Below are 18,894 nucleotides of genomic sequence, written 5' to 3' on the forward strand. Positions count from 1 at the left end.
CAACTGACAACTGTATAAGTTCACCCAAAAAAAAGCTAATTCATAGCAGCAAATTCCCCAAAAAAATCTGATAACATTAATCTCACAATATGACCCAGAAAATAATTGCACATTCACCCAAAATAAACAATCCGAAAATTCAAGAAAAAAAACTACAAACCTAAGAATTTTGTAATTACACTTCAATTCAAGATTTGTTTACACAACAATGCCAAATCCAAGAGAAATTCATGAGATATGAAGAATCAGATACATCTAGGAGAAGGATATTGTATTTATTTTAAAAATGAGTTGATTTTGTATTTATAATAATCCAAACAACAAAGACAATTTAAATTAGTCATTGAAATTGTAGATTTGTATGCCAAGGGAAGGAGAAAGAGAGGAAACAACCTGAATTTCTGAAGATTTGGGGCCGTGTGAGAAGAGGGAGATGAAAGAGGGTCAAGGTCTCCTCTCAGATGAAAAGAAATATTTGCTATCATCAGGAGGCGGGAAAGTAAAAATAGTAAGGCGCCTTTCCAAATTTACAAGGGCAATCATGTAATTTCAGCTAAAGTAAAATGTGGGAAGTTTGGCTGACCAAGGGGGGGGTAAGGTAAGATACTTCCTATGTTTTAAGGGAATTTCAACTTCCCAGGGAAGTTTTACTTCCCTTGTTTTTACTGTGCAATGTTAACCAAACAATAAGGCTTTTAGTCACTTCCCATGAAATCTCAATTCCCCCATTTTCTAGGTTCAACCAAACAATGCCTTAAATATGCCTGAAGAGATTGCTACCATCAAAACATGATTTCAAACTTTGTTTAAAGTCTCTAGGATCAATTATAATCAAAACGTGACAACAAGTCAACAATACAACCCTTAACAGTGAGAAACGCCTGAATCGGAAATATTAGGAATATTTTTTATTCATAACACTTTTTGGTGGTATATCAAGAAAAAAATAGTATATTCATTACAAAGATAATACATAGAAACCTAACATATGACCTATTTATTAGTATATTATCATAGTGATGATGTATTTTGTTAGGAAACGGGATGTTGTAGTTTGATTAATGCGGAACAAAATCAATGAAATAATAAGGATGATAAAAGCAATAAAGAAGATGAACAAAAGACCACAAGGATTTACGTGGTTCGGTCAAAATAGACCTACGTCCGAAGGTGGGGATTCGAGCTTCTTCACTATGATGGAGAAAAACAGAGAGAATAATTACAAGATGTCCTAAAATTCTAGAGGCTAAAAGTATTTCATAAGTTGTGTCAAATAATGAACACCAAGAGGTCCGTTTATAACATAAGGAACCCCGCACAAAAAACCCTAGAATATACTCCGCACAAAACTCTAAAAAGAAAATCTGATTCGGAAATGCATCTCACAAACCGTGAGGTGCAGTGGCTGCTGCTAGTCGTGGTATGCTCTCGGCAGTTCTTCGTAAAACGGGTGCAACTTTCTCGTTTCTTAGCTGAATTGGGCATATGACCTATCGTTGGAAAGCTCTTGAAACAAGTTATCACCGCCAATTTGAATCACATCAAAACCATTTATATATTAAGAGATATGTGCATTCAAAGTCAGTCTTATACCATTCACAAGATTTCAACTCACAAATATATTCCAATGTACTACTTTATTAATTAAATACACTAGTTATTTTGTTAAATATACTACTTTTATCCATGATTTGAATAAACAAACCATAATCAATTTTGAATTGGGAAAAACTTATCTACATAGCTAGAATTCTTGTCCACCATAGAAAACCAAACATGTTAGAATGCCATTTCATTTCACTAGAGATACACAAGTTGTTCGGGCTAATAAGTAATAACCCTGAATATGTTCCTTCTAAGAATCTGTCAAATGTGCTTACTGTACTCTAGTGAGAGTTTTATTGTATACTCACCCTAATAATATTTAGGGTTCTTGTACTCTCCTATTTCATATAGTGGATTTTGGGTACTCGTCGTCCGTGGGTTTTTTGCCTCTATTTGAGGATTTTTCCCACGTTAAATTTTGTGTCCATCTTTTGCTACTTTTCTTGCCACACATTTCCAACTCTATTTATTTATCTCAATCTCTACATCTTTAATTTGCTTCCGCTATGCACTCACAACCCTAACAAGTGGTATCAGAGCCGAAGGTTGTTTAGAGTGTTATTATATTAAAGATGTCTTCGGTAACGAAGTTCGAGATTGAGAAATTCGATGGCAAGATTAGTTTTAGCATCTGGAAAGTCCAGATGAAGGCCGTTCTTACTCAGAGCGGATTAAAAAGGGCACTTGATGGCAAACAGAAAAAGCCATCTACTATGACTGACGAGCAATGGCAAGAGTTGGATGAAAAAGCGTTATCTACAATCCAACGTAACTATGTCTAACTAAGGAGGTACTACGCGAGGTTATTCACGAGGAGACCACTGCAGGGCTATGGTTAAAGCTCGAGTCCCTCTACATGACTAAAAGTCTCGCTAACAAGCTCCATCTCAAGGAAAGGCTTTACACTATTCAGATGGCCGAAGGTACTTCCATTCAATCTCATCTTAATGAATTTAATTCTATTATTATTGATCTTGAAAATTTGGATGTCAAGATTGAAGATGAGGATAAAGCCGTGTTATTAATTGTCTCCCTACCTACTTCGTACAAGCACTTCAAGGAAATCATGTTATATGGTAATAATGATACTTTATCTTTTGAGGATGTTAAATCACATTTACTCTCAAAAGAAAAATTTGACCTTGAAGTGCATTCCAATGATAATGCCGAAGGATTAAATGTAGAAGGGAGATCACACGGAAAAATAAGTACCAAAAATAGGGTCATTTCTAATGGGCATAAATCTAAAAAATTATGCAAATATTGTAAAATACATGGGCACGATGTTTCTGATTGCTTAAAATTAAAGAAAAAGCTCGAAAGAGAAGAAAATGAGAAAAAAGCATCAGAAACTGCACAAGCCGATTTTGGTGAAATAGAATCCGATGATGTTCTTTTGGCTACTTCTCCTGAAAGAAGTAGAACTTTTAATTGGGTGATTGATTCCGGTTGCACCTACCATATTTGTTCTCAAAAGGATCACTTTATCAATTACAAATCGGTGAAGAATAGATCCGTCTCTATGGGCAATGGTTCCTGTTGCAAAGTTTGTAGTATTGGCTCTGTACGGATCAAGACACATGATGGTAAGATCAGGACTCTGTCCAATGTTCAACATGTTCCTGATCTGAAGCAGAACATCATTTCTTTGGGCACTCTAGATTCTAAAGGGTGCAAGATTTCGGCTCAAGGTGGAGTACTTAAAGTCTCCAAAGGTGCTCATGAACTTTTAAAGGCCGTTAGACATAGAAATCTCTATGTATTACAAGGGTGTTCAATTATGGCTTCTTCCTACACAACCCCGGTTCGACATCGATCAATATCGTCATAAAACGGGTTCCAGGATATCATATCATTCTAACCCCAATTTAAGATTGGGCCAGTGTGATATATCTACATAAAATTCGGAGTTCATACGATGAGTACATATATAAAATTTGGTCCAAGGTGGAGATTGTTGGGTCAATATGGCCCAAATTTTATTTGGCCCAAAGCCTAACTCTATGTCGGTGTATCTCTTGAAGTAGTGCTCTAGTTGCATGAAGATTTCTCTAGAAATCATTTGGGGAAATATAATGTCTGCATATGTCAAAGTCATTAAGCTAGAGAAATCTAGATATTTGAGGATGCATGTTAACCGACATACTTATACACCTATAAATAAGGTGTTGTGCATATGCTTTGGATCAACCAACACCCACAAATCCAAAAATCATACATAAGCCTTCCTACAATTATTAACCATCTATGTTTGTAACCTACCTTGTATAATTAATCCACTATTCTTCTTTGTAATACTCTTTTGTGAGTTTCTTACTATAGTGAGAGTTTTATTGTATACTCACCCTAATAATATTTAGGGTTCTTGTACCTCCTATTTCATATAGTGGATTTTGGGTACTCGTCGTCTGTGGGTTTTTTGCCTCTATTTGAGGATTTTTCCCACGTTAAATTTTGTGTCCATCTTTTGCTACTTTTCTTGCCACACATTTCCAACTCTATTTATTTATCTCAATCTCTACATCTTTAATTTGCTTCCCCTACGCACTCACAACCCTAACATATAAAACACTTCTCCTTTCGCTTTTATTCTTCTCCTAACATGGGTAATGCATGATGTACACCAAACCACTCTAAGTTAGTGGTGACTAAGGTCGTGTTTGGCAGAAACTTTTAATATTTTGAGTACTTTTGACCCAGTCAAAATAAAAATAGTAGTTTTTGGTTAGGTTGTGATATAAGTACTATTTGTCAAAATCTACAATTTGTAGTATTTGGGTAGCTTTTAGTGGTGTATAAATTATATACTAAAGTTTCGTTTGAGTTTTTAACTAATTATTTGTAAACAGTTACTGTAACAACTTTCTTTCACCAAATATCAATATCTTATATTGCTACTTGAACAGCTAACAACTTCCCACCAACCACTAACAGCTACCACCACAACTAACATCTACTCACAAGTAAAAGCTAATACCACAAGCACCATTGTCATACACGCCCTAACGACCCGTTTGGTAGTCGTTAATAAATTGTGGTAATGGGAATGAATTCTAAGTGTAATTTATTAAGGAAGCACCCTTAAAATCTCCATGGGAGGCATTTTTTCTCCATGGGGAAGCAATCTCACCCCTAAATTTGTGTTTTTGTCTCCAAAAGGAAACAATTTTCATTACCACTCATTACCACCTATAAGGTGGTATTGGACGAGAATGAAAATTCAAGAAGGAAAGTGGACATTTTAGGATAAATTAGCATTATGGGAATAGACAATGATATTTTTCATAAATTTACACACAAATTCATTCCCATTACCATCATTTATGACCAATTACCAAACGGGCCGTAAGTGTACGACTGTGTTAGCCTTGGGGAGCATTCTGGCCAGTGTCAATTACCAGTATTGTCGGGTTGTAATTGCTTTCAAGTTAGTGACTCCTACTACAACACAACATTCAAATCTTATTTTAAAGCCATTGCTCTTGTTCTGATCTGACAATTTGAAAGCAAATAGTTTAGCAACAACTACTCATTCCAGTGAGTCTTTGTTCAATATCTCTGATTATGAACTGAAACTTCTCGATGGTAACAATTATAAGCGTTGGTCGTAGAAGGCGTTGATGGCTTTTGAGCAATTAGAGATCGATTTTTTCTTTTCCAATGACTCTCATGATCCTGCTGTTACACATTAATATTACTCCTGCTCCTGCTCCTATCTTCAAGTGTTATGACAGATGTTAGAAAGAAACAAATAAAGAATGCAAAACAATGAAAAACAGACAACAGATTTACGTGGTTCACCAACTTGGCTACGTCCACGGCAGAGAGAGAGAATATTTTATTGATATGAGGAAAACCAGATTACAGAGAGAATTAGACTAAATTCGTAGTATAAACAATTAGGTATAGTAACCTATTTATACTCCCGTCAGAAAAACGCGTTTCCGCGTTTAGAGGGCGCCCGATTATTAATCCTCAAATTTGTTGCGCGTCCGGTCGGACGAAACTAGCCCACTCGTAATTCGCTAGTCCGCCGGATCGGGCGAGCTAGACCGATGACAACGGGCGTCTTCACGAAGACTGTTGTTCTCAAATTCGTCACGGGCCCGATCGGACGGCCTTTCCCGACCCGATCGGGCGGTACTCCAAAACACCCCTTTGACGCATTTCTTCGAACACATTCAAGGCACTATTCTTACAAATCTACACCTTGACTTGAATCCTCTCACAATAACCAGAAAACCAGATGCATTGATCACAATGCCCAGAAACTCCCTACACCAGATTTGTCCCAAAAGACAACCAGATCAGATTAGTCCCTAAGGACCCCAGAATACCCCCAAGAGGGCAACTAACAATCACGAATATTGAGTAAGTGCAAACAATGTTGAAACTTACTCTGCAGAACCGACTTGGTGAACATATCAACAGGATTATCAGCAGTTCCTACCTTCTTAATTCACCTTAATCCTTGTCTCACTTCTCAGAAAATGATACCTGACATCAATGTGTTTAGTCCTCTCATAATGGACTTGATCCTTGGCCAAACATATCGCACTTAAGCTGTTGCAATACACAGTTGCCTGATCATGATGTAGACCCAAATCATTGATTAACCCCTTTAACCAGATTCCCTCCTTAGCTGCTTCCGTCAAGGCCATATACTCTGCCTCAGTAGTAGACAGAGTTACAGTAGGCTGCAAAGTTGCTTTCCAACGTACCACAGAACCACCAAGAGTGAAGACATAACCAGTCATAGATCTTCTACCATCCACATCTCCAGCATAATCAGAATCAGAATATCCTACAACTAAACATGTCATATCACCTCCATAGATGAGACTAATATCTGACGTACCTCTAAGATACCGAAAGATCCTCTTACATGCCTGCCAATGCTCCTTACCAGGATCACTCATGAACCTACTAACCACACTGACTGCATGTGCAAGATCCGGCCTAGTGCAAACCATAGCATACATCAAGCTCCCTACTGCACTACCATAAGGAACGCGACTCATGTACTCCTTCTCCTCAACAGACTTAGGTGCAAAAGCTACAAACAAGTGACTATTTAAAGCACTTAGAGTATCTATAGGTTTTGTTGCTGACATGCCAAACCTTGATAATATCTTCTCAATATAACCTTTCTGTGACAAGAAAAGCATCTTTTGAGCCCTCTCCTTATAAATCTCCATACCCAAAATCTTCCTTACTGCACCCAAATCCTTCATCTCAAATTCAGCACTCAGAAGTTCCTTCAATCTCTGAACATCCGACTTGTTCCTAGCAGCTATCAACATATCATCTACATATAGCACTAAGTAGATGAAAGATCCATCTGTCAGCTTGTTATGATACACACAACGATCATATGAACTCCTGTGGTAGCCTGGCTTCATCATATTGCTATCAAACTTCTTGTACCATTGCCTTGGAGACTGCTTTAGCCCATATAAGGAATTCTTCAACTTGCAAACACTGTTTTCCTTTCCGGAACCTGGAACCCATCTGGTTGAGCCATGTATATTTCCTCCTCCAACTCTGCATGTAGAAAAGTTGTCTTTACATCTAGCTGCTCAAGCTCAAAATCCTGATGTGCAACTATTGCTAGTAGCACACTGATGGAAGTATGTCTGATGACAGGTGAAAAAATCTCATTGTAGTATACACCCTCCCTTTGTGTGAACCCTCTTGCAACCAGTCGAGCCTTATACTTGACCCCTCTTCAGATGTTATCCCCTCCTTTTTCTTGAAAACCCATTTACAAGTAACTATTTTTCTCCCTAGATGCTTAGACACAAGCTCCCAAGTCTCGTTCTTATGAAGTGATTCCATCTCTTCCCCCATTGTAGCAAGCCAATGGGTAGATTCCGTACATGTAACTGCTTCCCTATATGTGGATGGCTCATATACATCCACCTCTTCAGCAACCTGCTGTGCATAAGCCACCATGTCTTCAAAACCATATATGTTTGGAGGTTTACCAAAATTTGTCCGTATAGGACGCTCCCGAGCCAGGCTAGGCGCCTCTTCACTTGGTATTGAAGATGATGGTTCTTCATAACCAATGTGTTGATAGTCAATGTAGGGGTGCTTATCGAGCGAGCCGAGCCAGAGTAGTACTGGGCTCGGCTTGGCTCGAGCTCGTTTAACTTTTCATGGGCTCGGCTCGGCTTGTGAGCTCGCCGAGCTCGGCTCGAGCTCGTGATTAGAATCTACGGCTCGAGCTCGGATCGTGAGCTCGTTTAGGCTTGGCTCGTGAGCTCGTTTAGGCTTGGCTCGTGAGCTCGTTTAGGCTCGACTAATGAGCTCGGCTCGGCTCGAAGTAGGTGAGCTTGTTCACTCACCCATCATATGCTTTTATAACTTAATTTCCCTCTTAGCATTGCTAAGATTTCATTGTGGGACTCCATGGTTTGTTAGTGAAAAACAAACTCACTATCCCCATGCTTTATAACTTGGTTTCCCTCTTAGTATTGCTAAGATTTCAATGTGGGACTCCATGTTTTGTTTAAGAGAAACAAACTCATTCTACATATGCTTATATAACTTGGAATCCCTCTTAGCATTGCTAAAATTTCAATGTGGGACTCAATATTTTGTTAAAGAAAAAAAAAAACTCATTATACCCTTGTTTTGTTTACATATGCTTTTTATAACTTGGAATCCTTCCTAGCATTGTTAAAATTTCAATGCGGGACTCCATGTTTTGCTAAAGAAAAAATTATTAAATAGTTTAAGTATTAAATAATCAAATATTTAAAAATATACTTCATTCTTCTATGAAGAAAATAAAGTATAGTTTTTGTTTTCCAACCAAGGAGATACAAAATTAAACTTTAAGTTGAAGTAAGGAGTAGTAGCTATTTATAAAAAAAAATAAGGTTGATCCTTGTTTTCTTAACCAATGTGGGACTTTAATGCCTAGTGGAGTAGAGGTGAAGTTGGATCACAAATTAAAATATATAATTTGTAATCTAAATTAAAATATAAATTTGTATTAAATTTTTTAATGTAATTTTTTTTAATATAATATTTTTTTTAGTATAAAATATTAATCGAGCTGTTCACGAGCTTTACGAACCGAGCATTGCCTAGCTCGGCTCGGCTCGTTTAAGTCTCGAGCCGAGCTTCAACGAGCCGAGCTTTGACCGAGCCAAGCCCGAGCTGCTCGCAAGCTTGTCAGGCTCATTATCACCCCTAATAGTCATCACTCTCATCATGAGTGACTTGCTGCTCCACCTGTTTATCAACACCAAAGTTATTAAAATCGCGATTCAAATCTTAAAATCTTACGATTTTACGATTCAAAATATGGTAGACGATTTGATTCGCGATTCTAGACAATGGACTTCACAGTAGGATTAACCATGGAATTTTCATCAAAAACAACATTTCTACTAAGTATAACCCTACCCTAAGATGGAGACCAAATTCTATAACCCTTTACTCCATCTCCATAACCCACAAACACTCTCTTTTTAGCCCTTGGTTCTAACTTACCGTCATTCACATGATAGTAAACATTACAACCAAAAACTCGCATATCTGAGTAATTAATCTGCAGGTTTACTTGACCACATCTCATATGGTGTTTTGAGATTGATCCCAGAATGAGGTCCACGATTGATCAGATAACATGCTGTACTGACGGCTTCTCCCCAAAACCTTCTAGTCATGCCAACATTAGAGAGCATGCACCGAGCTCTCTCTAGAAGTGTCTGATTCATTCTTTCTGCTACACTATTCTGCTATGATGTATTTCTGACAGTGTAAAGCATAAATATCACCACCACCACCACCAACAACAGAGGTATAAATAACATAGATAACAATAACAAAGACATAAATAACAGCAACAACGTCAAACAAGGCATAAATAACAGAGATAACAATGATAAAGGCATGAATAACAATAATAATAAGGCATAAATAACAAAGTAACAACATGAGAGGCATAAATAACAACAATGTCAACAATATTAGCCAAAAAATGCACGACTTAGCCAAAAATCACTAGATCTACCATAAACATCATGAACATCAATTTTCCCAACAACTATCATCATAGTAACAACATATCTACCATAAAATAGAGGAAGTATAAGAGACAAAGCAACCTAAATATAACAATTTCACTTTGGAAAAACTGAAAAAGCATCAAATCCTAGATCTTAAGATTTGAGGAAGCAGAAAAGAGAGAAAAGAGATAGTCAGAGAAGAATAGAACGTTAGAGTGAGAGAGAAGAGAGAAAAGAGAGGCGTAAACTAGATTAGGGTTTTGAAGGGATGGTTAAAATCCAGTTGGTGAAAGTTAGGGGGGGGGGGGTTGGGTAAATGGGTTAGGTGGGGGGTTGAGATTTTAATTAGGTGAATATGTACAAAAATAAGGGAATATAGGTAAATATAAAGTGATCCAATATACTATTTGTTGAAATGTTTAATTTGTAAATATAGCAAACATCTAAATGGCATAATTTAGCGACTAATACGGAGGGAATAGTATTTAATAATTGTCAAAAATTGTCTAAGGAGATATTCTTTCATTACTCCCGTTTATTTGATCTATGATGATAATTTTAAGCTTTTATGGAACTTTCGTACACCTTTGTTTTCTCATGTAAATTGGGCGAGTGATATTTTAGTGCACTTCGACATTAGGTGTACTTCGTGTTTTTTTTTTTAATTTACTCACTTATTTTGGGAAAGAACTAAGAAGAAAGTACAAAAGTGAGATAAAGAAATTTTAAAGAGGTTATTATAATAAAAAGTGGACCAAATGAATGTAAAAGAGGAGAAAGTAGATATAACATGTTACCAAAAATAAGAAAATAATAATGTGTACATTAAAATGAAACAGATAAAAAAGAAACGGATGGAGTAATATGTTTGCATGTATTTCTTCCCCCAAAAGCTTTATTGCTTTAACAAAACTTGATTTAATATAATTCCCCTTCTATTTCAAAAAAAAAAAAAGTTGCAATAGTTTTTAAAAAAAGCTTCAAACGAAATTGAAAAAGATAAGGGTATGTTTAATATTTTGAATTTTTTCCTTGAATAATGCAAAAGTGGATTTTAATTCCAAAAACATGCCCAAAAAAAAAAAAAAAATTCCCTGCGTACCGTCCACGTTGGACGGCACGCGAGAATTTTTTTTTCTACTTAAGTAAAACCGCTACTACGAATAGCGGTTTACCCTTATGAGTCGCTACTCAAAGTAGCGGTTATTGTAAAAATAGACCGCTATTTGAAGTAGCGGTTAATATTAATTGACCGCGACTTCAAGTCGCGGTTCACTGGTCCTTGAACCCCCCAATCCATAGCTTGGTGCTGAGTGATATAAACCGCTACTTCAAGTAGCGGTTCATTAATGAAAACCGCTACTCCAAGTAGTGGTTTACTGAAATCCCCAACTCCCCCCAGTTTGCCAGTTATGGGGAAGCAGCATTGATCGGGATTTTTTTGTACATAAACCGCTATTTGTAATAGCGGTTTACATATGCCAGAGTTTGATATGCTCTTGCAACATTTTGCCCAGGTAAACCAGTACTCAGGGTAGCGGTTTACGTGGGGAAAAACAAAAAAAACAGTTTCTCGTGTGCCGTCCTACATGGACGGTACGCAGAGAATTTTTTTTTTGGGCATATTTCTGAAATTAAAATCCACTTTTGCATTATTCAAGAAAAAAATTCTTAATATTTTTTTTAAGGTAAGAAGAATTTTTATGGACGGACTATATACTTTGATTGAGAAAATAGAAAACAACTATGTTTAATAGTGTTTTTAAAATATGATGAAAGGAGCTCACGTAAAAAGAAATATTGAAGAATTATTCAAATGAATCTCATAAAATTTAATCACCAGAATTTAATAAGGATGGACTTAAATTTGGTAAGGGGTAAGTGTACATTATTTATTACTCCTTATCTTACATTAAATAAGTAATGAATTCATGTGTCTTGGCAGATCACCGCCCTTTACAGTTACTCTGGTAACATGAGAAAAATTAAAAAAAAGTAAAAAGTAGAGATCTAGAAAGAGAAAGGGAGACAAAGTGGTAGAGATTCAGAACATAAAAAGCTGAAAATATTCATTAACTTTGAATCAACATTCAACAATATAATAATGCTAGACAACATAGCAGATATGACACATATATAGATTGGCCAAAAATATCAGCCAAGCCTATTACACTCTCAATTGGGAGTTTCACAGAAGCCCATTATACCTCCCAATGGATCGATTGAATATCAAATCCACATAATTAAGGGGAAAATAAATTTGAAAAATACATATTTAGTACTAATGAGAGATTAGTACTTTTTAGCTTGAAGTATTAATTAGGTAGTAAAAATAATAATAGTATTACGTTCATCGTCCGAATTTACTTCTCATACTACTTGTTAAAATTTCATGGTAGATTTGATGACTAATTTCGGACGGAAGGAGTATTAACTTGGTCAAATAAGAAATTAAGGGCACTTGGGGCCTCCCTCCTTGGTCTTCCAGTTGTTGTAGCATGGGCAAACTTGCTTGTTGCCATAAAAGCCTGGTGGGACACAAAGGCACTTCCTGCAGCATTTCTGGCAGAAGAACATGCATGGTTTGTGGTATTGGGTCCGTGAACATCTCCTTGTGCATTGACCAAGGCATTCTGTTTTATACATAAACAAGGAAAATGTCACAATAAAATTTTATAGTTTTCATCTTTCCATGGTAATAATAGCAACAAAAGAAATTTGCTAAACTATTAGAATTATCATAACGAGCAAAGCGAGCCCCTAATCTAGCACGATACACTCGAGTATATAACAAAAATTATATTAAACTTGTGGGAGATTATTAATGTTACTCAAAATCTTAACATACTAGCAATTTACTATTGGTCCCTCTCAAATGTGTATGCTTAGAATATAATCCTTGTTAAGTCTTTCTTTAAAAAAAAATATAGAGAGAAAAGACTTTGACGAATCCGAAATTCAAGACACTAGTCAATTTGAAACCTTAAAGGTTCAATACTTGTCAGAACATAAAACAGTCCAAATTATTTAACAATATATGCTAACCTCTTGCTATTAAGCAAAACCATGATGTCTTAGATGTAACTATCCCTAATGAGAAGGGATATGTAGTATTCAGCATCAAATCTACCCTAAGTATTACTATAATTGCTCAGAATACACTGACAAAATTCTTAAATTTATACTATAAGTCTATACATTTACATTCACATGTGGGTACTATGTTATCAAAGGAATAAAGTACTTTGTTTTCTTTGGTATTACGTGAAAACGACCGAAATCTGTGTCATTAACATCCAAAATCTTTAAAAATCCAATACTATGACAAATGAACTTAAAATCGTACTACTTGATTATTGACAATTATTTCAATTGAATGTTTGGTAGGTCCTAATAAATCAACAATCAAAGAACAAAAGTAATTAAGACTACTAGACTAGTACGATTTAATTGCAAATTGTTTGTTCTATAAACAAGAGTGGAAGAAATTTGAGGGTTGAAAAAGTGCAATTATTAAAGTACCCTTTGTACCATAAACAAAAGTGGAAGTAAGTGAGGCTCGCAAAAGTGCGATTATTAAAGTATTTCCTTTGTTTGTGTTTTGTAACAAATGGTCTGCTATCTAAACTTTAACTTGAAAATATCACTAGTCACAACTAAGTGATGAAAATGCCTATACGAAAAACTGGTTCCCACACCAAATCCAAACGAGGAATTGGTGGGTAGCAGTTAGAACATACCATGATACCAATAAGTCAGTTTAAGTATGTACAAAAATATATTCTAAAACTACGAGGAGAATATATAACATGTTACATATATTCTCCATCGTATAATGTCCCATCTTTGCATGTTTCGCGGAGAACAGTTCTCTAAAATGTCGGACTCTTACGTGAAATTTAGCAAATTCTTTAGAACAACTAACCCCAAGAGTATGAAAAATATTTCAGAACAGAATCCTTTAGCTTAGAAAATAGAATAATGAAATGGTAACTTACGAGAACCCTTCAGACTCCCAGGTCCATAGTTCTTTGCCAAAACCTGAAAACAAAAGAAATGTCACAAAACATAAACTAAATGTTCCCAACATGCAAAATAAAAAGTTGATAATTTTTTTTCAAGTGTGTAAAAAATTTATTAAAATGTCCTCAAAGTTTAGGAAGTAAGCAAAAGTACCTCAGTGGCAAGCATGGAAAAGGCTATGAGAGCCAAGAGAAGGAGAGAGATAGCCTTAGAGTTGGCCATTTTCACTTGAAATGGAGACAAACACTAACAAAACAAGAGGAGAAATTTGTGAAGACAAAAGAAAAAAACAATGGGAAATGAAGCTTATTTTGGAATGCCTATGTAAGAGGATTATAGACGGGTATTTATAGATTCAATTGGTGCACTCAACTCCCAAGTTGAGACTCCCAATATGGTCACTTTGTCAAAAAAAAAATATGGACACTTTTACTTTGGTTCCAGTTTGCGGTGGCCCTACTTTTTTATAAAAATGTCCTAATTATCCTTTCTACTTGCGAATGTTTCTGATATTTTTTGGGTTTTGGAAAGGGTAAATGGTAATTGGTGAGTGGCAAGATGTAAATACTACAACTCTACAAGTAATTAGCTCCTTCAATCAAGACGTGATTTTGCACATAGGGACAGTTCTTATGGGGAGAAGTAGATTTTTATTTGGGGTGCACAGGAAGAGCAAGACCTGAAAACAACAACTTTACAACAAATTGCGCAAGTGTACAAAGTAACTGAACGTTAGTTGCGCACTTGCGCCACGCCGCTAGACGTTTACATCCATATTGAGGTTTTCGTTTTCACGTTTTGGAGGAGGGCCTTGGAGAATGGTGGTTTTCGTTAGTATTGGAAATATGTATTACTAAATAAAAAATTGAGATTAATAAGGGAAGATATTCTAAATTTGGGTTTTTATTTTTTTGTAATTGAGTAAATTGGATTAATGTCAAATATTTTCAATACGATAGTATTTGACAGCTTTACATACGGCTAAATCAATCTTCAGTACTCTTTCAAAAAAAAAAAAATCAATCTTCAGTAAGTGGAGTACGATTTAATTTTTCCTTTTCATTTTCTGATGTGAGGTAAGTAATTTTAATGGTTTATTCACCAATTACCTTCGAGTTTTCAGAAAATTCACACCCCCGCACTTTTCAAATACACGGAGTACTCCCTCAATTTCATGGTAATACATCCAAATGCTCTTTACGACTAACGATAATTAACTCCGTCAGACATTAATCCTAATTAACCCTCTTTTTCCCTAATTAACCCCTCTAAACCTGACCCCTCTAGCCCTAACCCCCTAACACCTAACCCCAACCCTAAAGCCCTAACCACCCAACCACCACCACCACCCCTCCCTCGCAGCACCCCCTAAAGTCAGTAGCCCCGCACCCCCCACAACTCCTATCCCCAACAGCCCCCTTCCTCACCCCCACAGCCCCGCAATCCCCCTCCCCCACCTCTTCATCCTAGCAGCTGAGAAAGTGAATCAAAGTTGGAGGAGAGAGAAAAATGCAAATTAGCGGAAGGAGGGGTGCGAAAATCGGCAGGGGTGGGGTGTGGAAATCGGCGGGGGTGGGGGGTAGGGGGCTGTGGGGATGGGTAGGGATGGGTGGCTACGGCCTGCGGGGATGGGGGTGGGTGGGGGAGGTGGTGGTGGGGTTAGAGTTAGGGTTAGAAGTTAGAGGTTAGGGTTGGGTGGTAGTGGGGTTAGAGTTAGGGTTATAAGTTAGGGGTTAGGGTTGGAAATTGGGAGTTAGGGTTTTATTAGGATTAAGATTAACGAAGTTACCCATCATTAGTCATTAAGGCTATTTGGATTTAAAACCATGAAACTGAGGGGTACCCCCTTTATTTTGAAAAGTATGAGGGTGCCTCGTGAATTTTCTGAAAACGACTCGGGGGTAATTGTTGAAATAATCGTAATTTTAACTTACATGTAATGTTTTCTTCTAACAATGCTTGACTAAATTCGAGTAAACATTGATGATGATAAAACATAAACTAACACAATATTACATTTTAACTAATTAAACATCAAGGAACTACAAGTAAATATTACTTTGTTTGCCTCAATTCAAGAACCATAATGCTTCAAATTGTAAATACGAAATAAAGATGATTACTTATAATTAGGGATGCTCATCGGCCGAATCGAGCCCGAACTCTTGTTAGCTCGACTCGTGTTCATTTAAGTTTATTCGAATTTGAGGTGAGAACTTGATGAATCGAGCTATGACCGACCGGTTATCAAGTTGTTCATGAACAAGCTTGACTTATTATTATTTTTGGTTTACGCTTCTTTATATTTATTTTTGGAATATATTTATTTTTTGAGTTTATTCGTGGACAATAGAACTTTTAATTTATCTTTGTATAATATATACAATAAATATATTTATGTGTACTTACATAATAATAATACATTATTTTTATATATAAAAATATAATCTTGTTCACGGGTTTTTCGAGTCGAGGTTGTCATAACTAGCTCGGCTCGTTAAGGTTTCGAGCCGAAGTCGAACTCGAGGCGAGCCACAACGAGCTAAGCTTTGACCTAGTTGAGTTCGAATTGTTCAACAAGCATGCCAGATTCATTATCACCCTACATATAACTCATGTTTGAGCACATATACCCCCAACAAATTTGGAGAATGAGCAATTTCATGATGGGATGATACCAAACTTAATTAGTACGGTATGCCACAAAGTAGATGGAGATATGATAGTGAAAACGGAAAGGGGATTAAGTAGATGGAGATATGATAGTGAAAACGGAAAGGGGATTAAGGAGGAGAAAATACATAAGTAGGATACAATTGCTGGTTTTATCTAAGAAATTTCTGTTTTTTCGAATAAATGTTTTTGGTCATTCCACCCAATGGATCACATAAGGTTGTCTTTAGTATAGTTTTTTTTTTGGTAAACAAAGCCAATCATTCATTCATTAATTAATAAAGTCAAACATATTACAATCCGCGAGAATTTGTTCCGAACAATAACTAGGGGGGTTGGGGAAAAACCTAGTTACAACACTATCCCCATCCATGATTCTAGACGATTTTGCCATCCGATCAGCTACTAGATTGAACTTCCTGCTACAGTGTTTAATCTGAAGATCCGGTCTCTGGGTGAGCCACTGCCTGCACATGTTAATCAGATTTGAATAAAGATCAGAGTGACCTCCTGTGAGGAGGTTCGTTGCATCTTTACAATCAGAGTAAATAATAGCCTTGGGGAGGCTATACAACACCGCATATCGAAGTGCTTCCGAGATTGCTAAAAGCTCAGCTGCAAGAGAATTGTTAGTATATATCTTTTTACCAAACCCCCCAATCCAATGTCTTTAGTATAGTTTGCCCCACTTATATTTGAGTTTCCATGTTGGATTTTCATAGTGTTTCAAACTGCAACTTCATATTTGAAATCCAATTTTATTGGGTCAACTTTCTGTTATTTTGAGGTCTTGTCAAAAATCTTGTTATGTTTACCTAAAAAGATGTAACTTAATTGGTTAACTTTGATGAGCAAATTTACAATTAAGCACTAAATTAGAGGATTTTGTTAAGTAACTTTTTTCCTTTTTGTAAAAAGTAAATTTTTAGGAAGCACATACAACTTCTATGATTTAGTTTTGTCAAATAAATAATTTTATATTATAAAAATGTCCTCATATCTTTAATCTATTGATTAAGTATTTTAAGATCATATTTGATTCGTTTTGAAATAAGTAAAACACTTTTCTTTCAAGAGAAATGTTTTACTTATTTCATAACCGACGAGGTATAATATCACTTATAGATAGTTTTGATCTTGTCGCGGTTGCTGGATAATGCTCGATGCCTCTAATCTTTATTGAAAAGTAATGGCCAACAAGGTGATGATGATTAGTGAAGAAAGTGATTACAGAAGGTCCGTTGAAATAATAGGCTAGCGAAGGGAGAGCTTTGAATGGAATTTAAGGACGGACCCACTTCAGACTTCATACATGTGCTCGCATATGAGTAGCAGTACATGATCCAGGATGCAGCTTCATGATGCCCCAAAACTGATAAAAAGGATTTCAAATCATGTGCTGCCTGTGTGGTGGATATTGTTTTTATGTGACCAGCCTAAAAGGTCAATTTTAAGTATAGAATTATATTTTTTTGGATGAAGAAAGAATGCAACATATATCCAAGTAAATACCAAAAATAGCTGCAATTATTCAGTGGTAAATATTAAAGGGATGTTTGACTATTAAAGTTTTGGAGTAAAAAGAAAATTTTGGACCACTTTTCGAATTTTGACTAATCAAATATTCTAAAGGGGTGTTTGGTAAAAGAGAGTTTTGGAATAAAAACTCTTAAAATGAAAAAGCTCCTAGCCTATTTTCTTTAGAGGATTAGGTAAAAGTACGTTCAATGAATTTTTTGCCTCTAATAATAATACTACGATATGTATTAAAATATCTATAAATGTCCTTTCACACAAACAAATGACAATAAATTTTTAGCAATCAGTTAATTGTTACTAGGATTAGTAGGTTGTGGGAGGATCATGGCTGCGGAGGAATGATGAGTAATGTCGGGGAGGAGGGGGGTTGCGAGATGGTGGAGCGATGGTCCAAGCTTGACCAAAAGATAGTTCAGAGAGGATGTTATTTGGCGTGGAATATTTGGTTTGAACGAAATCGCTTTGTTTTTTATAATATCTGCTGTCCACTAATGGTAGTAAGCCAACGAGTATGTCGTCAAGTAGAGGAGTATAAGGAGTATAACAACCAGATTTACGGCCAGCCTTGTCGTGCAATACACGCTAGTTCTTGTCGATGCATCGCTCTACCTCAAGGCTCCGTGAAGATCAATACTGATGCCTATGTTGGCATGGATGGTTGGGTGAGTATAGCGGCTGTAGCACGAAATTCGTCGTGCGAGGTCCTTTTTGCGAGTGTTCAAAGACAAAGGGGAAGGTGGCCTCCGGATGTTGCCGAGTGCAAGGCTATCTTGTTTGCGGTTCGCAGTGCTAGATCTCATGTACTATCGAAAGTTATAGTTGAGTCAGATGCCCTCGTTGATATTTCCAGGTTGTCAAAAGGGTCTTTATTTTTTTCAGATTTAGATTCTATTTTAGGGGATGTTCTTTGTTTGAGCAAGAACTTGAACTCTATTCATTTTAGTCATGTCAAGAGGGATGGAAATGCTGCTGTCCATAACCTCGCTAGAGTTGTGCTTTTTAGTGTAGAGCAGTGTTGGGAGAATCATTA

The 18,894-nt window shown here is 36.4% G+C and overlaps 1 protein-coding gene across 1 annotated transcript; it reads right to left on the reverse strand.

The window, feature by feature from the left end:
* Positions 1–11,681: 11,681 nt before the first annotated feature.
* Positions 11,682–13,985, reverse strand: LOC104894050 (gibberellin-regulated protein 6). The gene is made up of 3 exons (XM_010680218.4): positions 13,806–13,985; positions 13,628–13,670; positions 11,682–12,262 (listed from the first exon to the last, which is right to left on the reverse strand). The coding sequence occupies exons 1-3, from the start codon at positions 13,872–13,874 to the stop codon at positions 12,081–12,083; spliced, it is 294 nt and encodes a 97-aa protein (XP_010678520.1). The 5' UTR covers positions 13,875–13,985; the 3' UTR covers positions 11,682–12,080.
* Positions 13,986–18,894: the final 4,909 nt, after the last annotated feature.

The sequence above is a fragment of the Beta vulgaris genome, chromosome 5 (assembly GCF_026745355.1).
Source record: "Beta vulgaris subsp. vulgaris cultivar EL10 chromosome 5, EL10.2, whole genome shotgun sequence".
NCBI lineage: Eukaryota > Viridiplantae > Streptophyta > Magnoliopsida > Caryophyllales > Amaranthaceae > Beta > Beta vulgaris.